This window comes from Colletes latitarsis, chromosome 1, assembly GCF_051014445.1.
Source record: "Colletes latitarsis isolate SP2378_abdomen chromosome 1, iyColLati1, whole genome shotgun sequence".
NCBI lineage: Eukaryota > Metazoa > Arthropoda > Insecta > Hymenoptera > Colletidae > Colletes > Colletes latitarsis.
The window spans coordinates 48,980,965-48,994,855 of NC_135134.1; the positions used below are offsets into that span (position 1 = coordinate 48,980,965).

Here is a 13,891-nt window from a genome sequence, read left to right on the forward strand (position 1 = left end):
TTCGCACAAAAAATGTGACAATTATAATAAATTTATCTGTCCTTACGTCATTATTTTCCCATTTAACCTTCAATGTTATACTTTTACTGCCAAACGCTAATAAAATCGTGATATTCGTTCGACTATATGTTCATTTTTCCCTGTACTATAAAGCTGCTTATTCTGTTATCTGTTACGTAAGCTATAATCAGTTTGGTCGCACAGAGAAATTGTTCTTAATATTTTCACGTTTTTCGAGGTATCCGGTAAAGAACAAAATCTTTGGCTAAGTTTGAACTTTTGTTCCGTCGGTTTCATTGTCTGAGTTGCAAATACCTTGCTTCGTTTGGATCGTTTAAAAATAGTAAAAGGAGACGAATATTCGCGATGTGAATTTCCCGGATTTTTTAATCGACTTCTTATTATTAAGCTTCTACGAACTTTGTACGGTTGCTTCAGATCATTTTTCGATAGTTTTCGTAATTTATCGCTAATCGATCCGCTAATGAATACGTAAGTTTTATTCTTACTATCCTCGATTATCGAGTGTTTTATCTTGCGCGCTTTGCAGCACTCGTCGCCAATAAAAACGTAATTTTTATCGGCAATGTTTCGTTCATCGCCCATAGGAAGCAATATCCAACCACCTTTTCGCGAAATCAAAGTTTTATTTTGTTGCACATTATTGACGTTTTCTTGGTTTGGAGAAACATCGTTGTTGGATAATTTTTTAAAGTAGAAGTTCGATAGGAAGTTTTGAAAATTCGATATATTATTACCCAGCAACCAGCTGAAAGTGTCGAGCTGATTTTCTATCATACAGTAGATTGCGGAAACAATGCTCTTCTCCTCTTTCGTATCGCGATCATAAGAGGTGCTTCTATCGTAAACGATCCTCGAGGAGCCTGATTCAATTTCTTTCCGATGGAATATATTTTCCGAAATACCGATCGACGGCGTTCCTGTATTCGGTATTGCGTTTTTCAATGGGGGAAAGTGTTCGAACTCCTCTGCCATTTTCTCATCTGCAGGCCATATTGGTTATTCGTATTTTTTTTTATTACTCCAATTGGCAATCGTCGTGAACGATCAACCATTGTTAATACGTCAATTGTCTTTGACACCTAACAATTATTTTGATCTTTCCTCGTTGTGAGAGATTTGTTTCATTATTCGAACAAATTAACCGAGATTACTTGCGACGACTAAATTTTCAATCGCGTCGCTTAATCGAGTAATTAATTGAGTGAAATTAGTCGATTGATTGCTGCTATATTTGCCTTCACTTTCGATATTAAAACTCACCGCGATTATATACTTACCGTTTAATCGACGATTCTTCGGAAAGTTCGATTCGTTGCAATGCGTTTCCTCGTCCAAACAGATCACCTTCGCCTTTGGTTCGCATCCTCGATCATCGAAGAGCACCAAGGCATCGATCTTCTCTGAAATAAGACACGTATAATTCCCGTCGGTCTCGTTTTCCTCCTTGGTGTCTTTTAAAGACTCGTCCAGAGAATTTCGCCAGCATCGATCCTCCATCCTCTCATCGGTGCACTCGTTTATTATCATCCATCTTTCGAAATCACCAGAGTGTCTGACGTATTTAATATTGGTCACCATCGAAACTATCTGCACGTTCATTTTCTCGCCATTTTCAACCATGTTCGCCTTATTCAAACTGTAATCTCTTTCATTTGCGACATCAGTTTCCATGGTTTTTATACTTTCGATACTTTTTGGTTCGCTTTGCTCCTTTAACGCCTTGTTACCCCCATTTTCTTCAAGTTCTTCTCTTTTAATTGGAAGCTCTACGTAATTGGATGCTTTAACGTTTCCGGGCTCTGTATTTACTTTTTTAGACTCGAACCGCAACTTCTTCCAGATACTCGACTTCTTATTACTGTTTTCAATTGCCAACTTCCCTTTATCAGTCCCTTCACTTTTAAATTTGTCTTTCGCCATCGGTTCTCTGTCTTCGCCATATTCCTTTTCCCTTCTCGAGTCGTCGTTCGTAAAACGTTTCAAATCCTGTTTTGCGTCCTTCGTTCTCCCAGAGTCCCCTGTGATCTTCTTCAAGCGGGTCATTTCGTCTTTAAAATTTTCCTCAGAAGTCTCTCGACTTATCAACGATCCTCGACCAGCAGCATCCTCATTGTTCAAAGTAGCAGGATCAGGATCCTCTTCAACAACCTGTTCCACGTCGATCACAGCTACGACGTTCGCCGTCAATTTCATCAAGGACGCGTCTTTCAACCTGACTTCGCTACTTATCCTCGCGTGTCCCGTCCGATCAATCCTCGGTCGAAGTTTTTTTTTATCTCCGTCGACGCTTTCCTCCGACGAGCTTCTGTCGCAGCTGCAGCTGTCGGTGGTGCTGCATCTTCGACCTACCGATCGATCTCTGGTGTCATCCGTGCTTCCTTCGCCGGTTCCTTTGTCCTGGGACGTGGACGGAGTGTCCTGAGAGCCGCTGGTCCCGTTACTCTGATCTTTTCTCTGTGGTGCTGACGGTTCTGGTACGTGAGGCTGTATGTACAGCCTCCTGGGGTTACGCGGACCCGGCCCGAAAGGATCCGGAGATTCGAGAATGCTTTGCGGCGTGTACGGTTCGAACAGTTTGGTCTGGGCGTAACCGAAGGAGCAACGAGCCTCCGCGAATTGCTGGATGACGCGCGAGCTGATCGTCGGAACCGTCATCGGAACGCATCTTCTGTTCTCGAACTCGGCCTCCACCTGCCGTTACCAATTCAATTCGTTATTTTTTATTTGTTTTCCATCTATACGGAGACACTCTGTGCACCATTTTGTGCAGAGAGATTTGAGGGTCCTTCGAACGTTTACTTCCACTATTAATAGTGAAAGATCCGATGTTACCTGGCGTATCTTCGCCTGTACGGAGTTGAGACGCGCCTCCGCGATCACACGCTGGGAGTGGTAGGGCGAGAAGTTCGCGTTCAGCCTCTCGTCGCACTCCTTCTGCCTTAGGGCAGACAACAGCTGCCTGAGCTCAGCGTTCGTTTTCAGGGCGAGCACCGCCGGATCTATCGGCTCGCTGGTTTCTACCTGGAAAGCATCGTGCCAGTGAACGCGGGCGAAATGCAAATGAGGCCCGCCGTAAACGTCGTTCCTCCGTTTGATGTCGACGAAGAACGTGTTTTGATAATATTACAGACGTCAACCCTTTCCTCGACGGTGGAAATTGTTGGTTCGTGCTACGATGTGGCACACGACGATAAAAAGTTGTTATCTTAATTGTGTTGCTCGCTCGGCTATGCACGCGGACGCATCGAAGGAACGAAGAGACTTTGGAATGATTTTGGCGCATCGCGACGCTGGAGGGGGCGAGTAAACATGGTTTTTGAGATGGAAGAAAAATATGTGAAAGGATCGAAGATCGCAAGAATAACAAGGGCGACCAAGTTTGTCGAAAATAATTGACGGAGAATTGGGGAAAACATCGAAATACTTGGAGAGACTGGTGGAGTATGTTCTTTGCCTTAGGAATTCTTGATCCTCGAATAATCGTAGGAGAATGGCTATAATTCCATTCCACATTTTTTGAGTTAAAAGTTTAAAATACGAGACGCGTGTGTCGCAAGATAATGCGAATTGTTATCTAAATCTTTTTGTGTTGTAAAACAAGATCACAGTCGTATGTTTTATGTTAAACAAACAGAACCACAATATTACCTTGCAAGATTACGCGAAGCACAGTAAATGATACAAAAATATATCGGGTTTAACGTGTTACTGGCTTTAGTATCTTTGTGAGATTAAAAAGGTAATAATAACTAAATCAGAAAGAAATTGTTTCCACGAAAACTCTGTCTCCAAGGTCTGTAGGAACCGGTTAAATAAAAATTCAAGATTCGTCGAACAGTAAGATATTCGAAACCCTGAAATCCCACCTCGAATCCGTATCCCTGGCACTCCATCACCTTCTTGTTGATCAGAGTCTCGACCTGGGCCTTCAGAACGTTCACTTTGAGCTGTAGCAGCGTGAGCAGAGGAATGATGTTTACAGGCGGTGTGGTGGTCATATGGAGGTTGATCAATGCGTTCACTTGCTGAGCGATCCTAGACTCAGCGAGCAGTTGTTCCTTGGTCAGCACGCTGATGGACCTCTGCGCCTTGTCCATCGTGTCCTCCATGGTGCTGGTTATATTCGAGCCGGGCACTTTCCTGAGGATCAGCCGGGTGGCTGCGCAGGATATGATCCCGGGCAGCGACAGGAACTGCGATGCCAAAGCTTGTAAACTGATGGAGGCTGGGCAATTTCGCTTGGAGCAAATGGTGTCGTCGTTGGTCGGTCCACAATGATGCTCCTCGGGTTCGTTGACGACGCAGCAGCAACTTAACGGGTAGTTGCTCGATTCCGCGGATCCCTGTCGTCGGCGGCAGCATCCGCAACTTTGAGATCTGTCCTTGCCGCGCGTCTGACCGATACACGGCTCGTAAATCGGAAGGGGAATCGGATACGGATAGAAGGAGGGCGGACAGGAGATTGACGGTGGATAATTGAAGCTTGTCGATTGTCCTGTCGGTTGGGCCACGCCTACTTGACTCGCCGGACACACCGGGGATGGTTGCTGATGATGATTTGTGGACTGATGACAGCCGCCTGGCAGGATAAATATGGGAGCTGCGTTGCTGACGCAACCGCGAATCTGTTCGAGGATGTTTGGCGGTAGGGGACCGTAGTTTGGCTGCGTTTGCATCACCGGTGGGACGTTGGATGGTTGGAGAACTGGTTGGTACGGGTTTCTCTGAGGCAATACGTTCGGGATGTAGTGATGATTCGCGAAGAACACGTCCGCCTGGTGGAGCTGATAGGATGGCTGCTTGTACGAATCTACGTACGAAAGTGTACGCGTGACGGTGTCGTTGGTTTAACAACTGCGTCGATGCTATTTGAGATTTAACACATTGACTGCCACTCAAAAGAGAAGAAAGATAATACTTTTTGGGAAACTTGTTGTTATTGGTTTAGTCGTGCTCCTGATTGTATCATGAAACGATTGATTGCGTTTGGGTGCACTAGTATATTAATCCATGCGTACTCAACGCCTGGTAATCTAATCTTAGCCTCATAAAATGTAAACTAAGAAACCCATGTTTCACACGCGGTAGCAACTTATTAGAGACCAAACTTTACGACGATTACATAAACGTTCTCGGACTGAAAAAGGAAGAAAACATTATTATTTTTATTCGATATTCGTGGAGCTACTGTGGTAAATTTACTCTTAATCGAGTAATATACGATTATCGAATGGCAGTCAATGTGTTAAAATGTTTTTTGTAAATTATATTTATCATTTTAGTAATTATTATCATTTTATTATGTCTCTCACACTCTGACAGAAATACGGACTAATATCATGCGTGACACGGTAAAATATGAGCGCCATCCGTATTCGGGTGACGTTGCCCCGTGTGGATTTTACGTGTCATCCATATTCGGGTGACATGGTAGTCAACGCGTTAAGGAGTCTTCTCACTTTAGCACTTCGAAAAATGGGTCATCTTTCGAAATTCTTTTAAAGAAACTATAAGCCTGACCTTCCTCAAATTTTACACACGATTCTATCCATTGCTTAACAAGGTCTTAGAATTTTTATAGTTGAAAGATAGACGATCTGGATTAAATAATAATTCGAGTAGAAATAAATTAAAAGATTTCACAGTAAATCCTTAATTTGAAAACTAAAGGAAGGATATGATATTTTTGAACTCGTATAATTGATTTCTATATCAATGTCATCTTCTGCAGAATTGGGAAATAAAGTATGAACAGTAGCGGATTTTCCGGCATCCGGATTAACTATATCCGGATTAGCGAGGATTTACTGTATAGTGGTGTCTACACTGTGACGAGAAAAATATGCCTTCGTTGTATGTACTATCGAACAATATCCCGAAGTTATCGATTGCAGTAAAATAATAATCTGTACGAACCTTTGGGGGTACCGAACTAATTTTTATTGAAAAGGAAGGATAAAGACACAGTTAGGCCCTCACAGTTAGAAATTTACTGACATAGACCTAGTCGACGTTTGAAAATATTACACGTTTTTTCAACAGTGGTTCGAAGGGGACTAAACTCCACAAGTGCCTTACGGTAATTAAAGTCGCCGTTATCGGAGTCGTTATTTTGCTTTAGTAGCTGTTAATAACTTTCGCAGTAGGCGTTAATACCTTGTGGATTAATGCAAGGGTTAGTTTGCATTTGTTGCGTGACTGTTTGCGGTTGTTGGAACGTCTGGAAATTATTCTGACTAGTCTGCACTGGTATGTTCTGGCTGGGCGTAATCTGCGCCATCAGGGGTGCATTGTAAGGTATATTAATCATCGATGAGACAGGTTAGGCCCGTGTTCGTCCTTTTTGCGGCGGCGTACGAAGGGTTTGTGGTCGTTTCCGAGTCGCGTTTGATTTCGCGACGTCTGTATCGGTTCCGTTTGCCAATCTGCGCGCGGTCCTGTCACTTAGAATTTTGAATTACCAAAGCCTGAAGGGATTGTTGGATTTGGGATTGGTTTACGGGTTGGGTGGAACTTGTTGGTACATTTCACTTTGTCGTTGCCTGAAGTTGCAGCGATACGGCGAAATAATTGTTCGACTAGTTGCCCCGGTCGTTGTGCGAAACGTTTCGTTAGAAATTGGAAACGATCAAAGTGCATTGTGAGTGTAATTGGACAAGTGGTCTCTGCAATATTCACGAAGCAAATAGTCGTTCTTTTTTATGGAAGTTCCTGAAACGATTGATGAATCGTACTGAATATGCAATTTTCGATAGGGACGAATAATGTAATAAAAATAAGTAAATGTTGCCTTATGATTTCGTGAATCATTTTGGAACTGTTAATGCCACGTTTTGTTCGGTCGAAGAAGGTGCAATAATGTAATTATAATACCCGGATGCAATCAACAGCAGCAACAGAACAAACTTGGAGCCATTCTCGAATTCATGTAACTGGACCCAAGTGTTAGAATTAAAATCACTTCGCTCCAGCATTCTGAACATCGTCGGAACGAGGTCAAAGACCTTTTTGAGCTACTTCGTACCGTGATGTCCCATGAACCTCAACGAGCCGCGTCCCAGAAGATTTCCTTATTATTATAATTGCTGCGTCCCTAGCTGCACCGTCATTATCTAATTTTCCGTCCTGGCTCGCAGCTCGCCAGCATTGATCTCGACTCGGTGATTTACTTAATTAATTAAACGAAACAGCACGCTGCGACACGTAACGCGCTCGTTACGCTGAATTTAATCGAGTTGGAGAATTGTACTCGTTTTTGTAAGCGACGTTTCGTGGTACGGGCAATCCTTCGCGATTTAGATTGCGTTTAGGTGATTTTCTCGCGAGAATTTATATCACGGAACGCACTGGAGGAAGCTTTTTGAGTCTTGTAAAATGGCGGAAAATTATTGACGATCCTTCTCTATATAATTTCGTTTAATTCTTTGCTTATTACTATTATGAATCATGGTCTAAGATACTATGGTGAATCATTGGGTCCACAAATTTGTACAAATTTTAACGACGATCGAGACTGCTGGGGAGATGTCCTATGACTGTCTTCGATTGTCAAGGCCGAGCATAAACTTGTTCGTGACGTCGTTGGAAGATAAAAGGTTCGTTATCTGCGACGTAAGGAGAATTGATACATGAGATGATTCTTTAGAATATTTTCATCACGTTACTAACGCCCGTCTCGTCGCAACTCTCGCATCGGCTCGTCGAGGTTATCGATAAACACCGCGTTATCACGAGTGGTTCGACACGCGTTTGCATCCGGTCCAATACCCCTCGAGATAATCTCGATCGTTTCCTTTGAACGGAATTCAAATCGTCGATATTATTTACAGCGACCGAACCGTTGTTCTTAGCGAGAGTCTAAATATTTGTGACAACAGCACCGATCGTGTACATTCTTTGGAAGGCCTGGATAGAAATCGGAAATTACGGTAAATAGTAAACACTGTCGAGCCTTTCCTTCCATATATGTCTTCCTTTACTTCTTATTATATTAACTATTATGTATACGCTTCTGTCAGTATTTGCTCAAAAGTAGTCGATGGTGCATAGGGAGATCCCAGGGCGCCATATTTAAAATCTACTAGTTCTTTTTCAAGCTACATTTTCCAAAGAATGGGGATTCAACGCGGTTTCGCAATACTTAAAGAACGCCCCCGGTTATTGACACGAGGATTAAGAATTTTGCAAACACCCAGAAACTCTGGAGAACGTTTTTAACGATTATTTTTATTTCGACGAGGATCGCCTCACCTATTGTACGAGATCGAGGAACCTTATCGGCGTTTCCAATGATATCTGCCCGAGGGATCGATCGAGGAGTGGGACAGTGCGCGTCACTGGCCTAGTTGTACCCTGACTGACACTCGAACCCATCTTTCTCGCGCGAGTGGTTCGCAGTCGTTCGCGTTCGAACGCACAACGCGCGCCTGTTGATCGCCGGCTCCTCGTCGCGAGCGTTATTTCTTCCAGTAAATCGCCCCGAGACGTTCGCCGGAATGGAGTACCAGGAGCCACGCGAACAGAGCATCGATTTCATCGAGACCGAACTGATCCCGGAGATGGTGCACGCTCGTTGCTTCTGCGACAAGGATTCGCGGGAGTTCGTCGAGTTCGAGTCGGCCACTGTTCGTCTGGTCGAGTTGAGTCGCACCAGCGAGATTTATCGCGTGGAAGCGGTCGTCAGGTTCTCCGGTGAATCCCGTGGCTTCCCGCTGCTGGTGAAAATGCTACCCGAGGACACGGACCGGTCGGGGACCGCGTTCGACGCTTACCAAAACGAGGAGATGTTCTACTCGAAGATGACCGCCAAGTACGGAACCGATCTCTCCCCGAAGTGTTACTTGGCCGATCTGGGCCGATACGGGCGACCCGTTATTGTCCTGGACGACCTGGAGGCGGTCGATTACGCGCCCGCGGACGGGGAATTGGACGAGGACCGTTTGAGATTGTGCGTGAAAGTTTTGGGAAAGTTTCACGGCCGGGGACTGAGACTGAAGGCAACGGAACCTGACGTCTTCAGAGAATACGAGGCAAAACTGCTGGAGATCGCTCTCACCGAGGAATCGATGGCGCAATACGAAAAGAGATCGAACAGGTATTGTAGCGTACGGTGTCAAGGATAATGAATAATCACGCTGATTCCGGTTTTGATCGGTGTAGTTTTGGTCGAGGACACATTTTTTTTTCTTTTTTTTAATGGAAGTTAAACGTCGCGTCGTATCTAGGTCATTTACGGTGTATTTTGTGTTGAGCAAGCAGATTTCAATCTGGGTATTTAAATGTTCTTCCGAAGGGTGGTCTTGTCTTCTTTAATATATTTTGTTCAATTATATTTCATGTTTAAAATTTATCAGGTGACAATTTGCATGATGAAACTTGCAAAGGGAACAGTCTGTAGAAGAATAAGTAAGTCGCCAGTCGCCAAACGAAAATGGAGACTAGAATGCTCAATTAACGCGATTGGGACGAGTCAGACAGTTTGTTTTTATTAATTTATAGCATGAACTGTCATTGGATACAGAGACCTTTCTTTCCCATGGCTAAAACAGTGTCAAATGCCAATTTATATTCTGAATAAATAAAAAGGAACAGTCTGGCTGCAATTTAAAATCGTCAAAGCCTCGCCAGACGTATTAATTGTCGAACGCTTAATTCCCCAATTTTGTATTGTACACGGGTTGCTTTTTACTTGTTCATTTTTACCTTTTAATACAATTTTATCTCGACGAAGATAAGTACGTGTACATTTTCTAACGTTGATAATGTCACGATTGAAAATTTAAAAGGCTGCTTGACAAAACAGCTGTCGTGTCGTCGTATAGTATACGTCGAATATATTAACGTTTCTCTAATCATTTTTTAAAGAGAATGCATCGATTCATTGATTCTGTGTAAAAATTTTTCTGTTTAAGTGGAGGTGATCTTGATTTTTTTTATCAAAGAACAAGTTTTTCACCAGTTTCAATTCATTGTCGATTTAAATATATGTAGCATTCATGGTCCATAGTTCATTTCTTTATACGAATATGCACTAAGAAATGAACATTATCGTGCATATGTGACAATGGTTACTCGCAAGAATTACATAGTGTGTTACGAGATTAGCCTAACTGTAGGTAGAGTCAAAGTGATAATTATCGCATGCTGCCTTAATCTAATTAGTCAATCATTTAAACATTGCTCCTTATTGCGAACATAACGGGTTGACGATACTCTGTATAATCATCCTAATAAAATTTTTCATTGGCAATATGGTTCGAAATCAATCTATTTCTACCACCCTCCTTTCCCCGGCAACAAAGTTCAGCCCTGGCATAGTAATGCGTTTTCCTTTCGGTAAACTTCGGACTGTCTTCGTGCGAAATGTTTTTGACAACTTAAAATCGCTGGAGAACGCGGCGAGCGATTACGAAGGATAACAGAGGGCGAGATACATCACGTGGAATCTTCCTGATTCCAGTTAAGTATCACTAACTCCGGTTAGTAATTCCAGTTAAGGATTGAATAAACAGCATTCCATGTTCCCCGGGACGTACGATGCTGGGAGTTAAATTAGCGTTACGACGGTAGGATTAACTGTTATAAGATTAAATGAACTCGAAACGTCGCGAATGGCAGGAATTGTGCGCCGTTGAACGCGTCGCAATCCCCGTCATCGCTTGACATATAACGTTTAGCGTTTAGCATTACGTTTCAGTAATTTCGACGTTATTGGTGTCAATAACCATTGTATTGCTACTGCCGAGCGAGCGGAATAATCGGCCGGATTGATTGCCGGTTTGTTAGAAAATCTGCGCTCCGACAATTCGACCGTTTAACCTCGAGTACACGAAATCGCCTAACGAGTATCCAATTTCGTGTTTGTACCCGGATTAATCGTCGCCCTGGGAAACGATTGAATAAATTCGTTAATGTTTTTGCAGGTTGATGGACACGCTCGAATCGTTGCCGGATTCAAGGCTGGCCGAGAACGTCAGAAAGAAGCTAAACAAAAGCCCGATAGAGACTCTGAAGAGCATCGTGTCAGAGGTGAACGAGGTCTCCACGATCTGCCACGGTCATTTTTCACACGATAATCTGCTGTTCAAATACCAGAACGGGAAACCTATTGACGTGAAGGTGATCGACTGGCAAACAATGAGGTACTGCTCGCCGGCTGTCGATCTGGGACCCATTCTACTGTATAACATGAAGCGTGAAAATGGACCGACGGAGCTGCAGGAGATCCTGGCGTTGTACGCGGAGAGCGTGAAATCTGAATATTCAGAGATATCCACCGAAAGATTAACGGAAAATATCGTCGACAAATTTCTCTTCGCGTGCCTTATCTTGTCCTTCCAAGAGCACATCAGCGACGAAGAGTTCACGCAGATTATATTGCACGTGGAACGATTGAACGTCTTCGATTGAACGAGATATCCCCCGTTTGGCTTCGTTCAATGAACGTCATCGTTTAACTTTGCGACACCGAGACTGACTGATTTTATACAAGTATCGTTAGGTGTCTTTAAAGATTTTTTATATTTTGCGCTGCTATTCGTAATGTACATAAACGAAGCAGATTTAATAAAATAATTGTTCAACATTGTGATTCCTTGTTTCGTTATATCGTGTCGATCGAGTGCTTGTGAGAAAGATACAGGTTGAACGTGGCCCTCTGCCAGCGAACGCGGAAACTGTCGTCATTATGTTTTATATTTTATTAGTATACGTCAAGTAATTATAGACGTACGGATCCTTTGAATCGATCGATTGATCGATAAGATTAATCGATCGATAACTTTTCGTTCTCCCTTTTAGTGGTATTTGCAAAAATGTACGACTATTAATTTTGATAGCACCCGGTAATCGGATCGATAACTTTTCGATCGACGCGCTATTGGCAATCGCACGTATTGTGTCCAGCGTTTCCAAACCATTACGTTCGATTCTTCAATGAGCAGTTAACAGAGTTATGCTTCTCTTCTATCGAGTTACAAGATTAAAACGTAGATCACGAAGCACGGTCCATGTTGTCCGTTCGCCGCCTTGCAGCTGTTACGACAGAGAATGGTATCGGCGTTCTTCTGCGAAATGTAACATTACTTTGCTTCGAATAATATTGCGGATGAAAAATGTAGTTCGACCTCACTGTTTCGGACACGGATTTATGTACATACGTTACGTTCCCGCGTAGCACGGCCAGCACATTCGTTATCCGGGATCAAACCTTTACTTTTCTACTTCTTCGCGTCAGGAATTCTCAGATTTACTCTACCCAGAGTATGTAGAACTCTCGTACGATCGACCTTAAGATTTATTACTCAAAAATTTCACCTGGAAAATAACATTTAATCCTGACACCAAAACTAGGAACAAAAGTAATCCATTCGCATGATATATAGAAATCTAGTTTAGTTCGATCTAAACATTGCATAGAAAAAATAATAAAATAATAATTCCATATAGTTCCGAGAATACTAATCTTTCGACCCCTGTTTATCTGGACTCTATTCTTCCATTTGGCGAGCACTATTTATCCCACAAGAACTTAAAATATTGCAAATGGATTGAATCGCGATAGACGTTGTCGTTACTCGAAGCAATTATTAATCGAATAGCTCACGTTCGCCACTCTTCTCTTGAACAATTCGATCGTTCCTGATGGAGTGCCTTTCAGTCGCGCGATCCCAATTTTCCGTCCGCGAGTTAAGGCCGGGCTTCTATTTTAGAACAAATTAAACATGCACAGCTGTCGGTGAGGATTTCGAACAAGGGATCATGAATTTTGCACGGCAGCAAAGCTTCCATTTTCGAGAGAATTAAGAACGCACAGCTGTCAGGTGGCACGCAAGATATCTCGAACTTTCGGCTGCACACTGACTCCGACTAATTTAAGGGGTTACGCCCAGCTACAGAAGGTTGAAAAAATTAATTTTAAAAGTAGTTTTGTCTTTCTTAAGTAAAAGTTTTCGAAAAGAGACGACTGAAACACGGCTATTCGGACGTTTATATATAAAATAAAATATCACGTTTACAATTATATAAGGTGTAACCTAGTTTAACGTTTACTAAGGTTTTTTTAAGATTTATTTAGTTATTCGTAAATAAAATTTGTTCGTCCACGACTCACTGTTTTCTAGCGCGAGCGTTGCGTCGCTATCTTCGACAGGTTGCAAACTTCCGACGCTTTCCTCGACCGGTGACGGAGTCTCGACGCTCTCGACGCTTTCGTCAACCGGTGGCGGACTCTCGACGACGATTTCCGACGTCGTCGGGGGCGAAGGAGCTTCTGGTTGGGATTCGCGTCGATGCGTCAGAGACGAACGTATCGCGTTCGTCATTTCCTTCGTGCAAGTTGTAAAATAAACGACAACCGTTATGATCACTATAATGACGATGACGATTAGCGTGCGTCGAGCACTGCAGCGAGATTTCCTCGTAGCTTTGGCGCACGACGATAGAATGTCCTTCGTCGACAAGTAACATTCCACGGTGGTCCGTGACTGTTCACCGGTGCCATTGCACCCGCAAAGGGCCTTCACCGCGGTCACACCCATTCACAATTTCGAAATTTTGACGGTTTCGTGGCCGAGACGGATCTGCCAAACGTATCGCGTACGATGGGATTTCGATTTCGATCGCGCGACGGAAATCGATTGTCAGACTTGTTTTGTTCGTTAACCGTGAATATTCTGTCGCGTGTACAGGGCAATCCTAGAGTGGTGTCAAATTATTATATCAATGTCGAATAAGGAACTACTTATATGTAGACCAATTATATTACCAGACCAAGGATGTATGTTTTATCGTCAGATATTGACATTTAACAGATTACGTGGTTGCTTCTCTACGTCTAGTTTTCGAAAATAGAACGTTAATAGTCTAA

At 43.1% G+C, this 13,891-nt stretch overlaps 2 protein-coding genes across 2 annotated transcripts; one reads left to right on the forward strand and one right to left on the reverse strand.

Moving 5' to 3' along the window:
• Positions 1–1,086: 1,086 nt before the first annotated feature.
• Positions 1,087–6,334, reverse strand: LOC143344958 (uncharacterized). Its single transcript, XM_076771615.1, has 5 exons — positions 6,181–6,334; positions 3,891–4,834; positions 2,857–3,045; positions 1,302–2,715; positions 1,087–1,103 (listed from the first exon to the last, which is right to left on the reverse strand). The coding sequence occupies exons 1-5, from the start codon at positions 6,332–6,334 to the stop codon at positions 1,087–1,089; spliced, it is 2,718 nt and encodes a 905-aa protein (XP_076627730.1).
• Positions 6,335–8,325: 1,991 nt separating this feature from the next.
• Positions 8,326–11,608, forward strand: LOC143342466 (uncharacterized). Its single transcript, XM_076766386.1, has 2 exons — positions 8,326–9,118; positions 10,947–11,608. Exons 1-2 carry the CDS (start codon positions 8,520–8,522, stop codon positions 11,431–11,433), a joined length of 1,086 nt encoding a protein of 361 aa, XP_076622501.1. The 5' UTR covers positions 8,326–8,519; the 3' UTR covers positions 11,434–11,608.
• Positions 11,609–13,891: the final 2,283 nt, after the last annotated feature.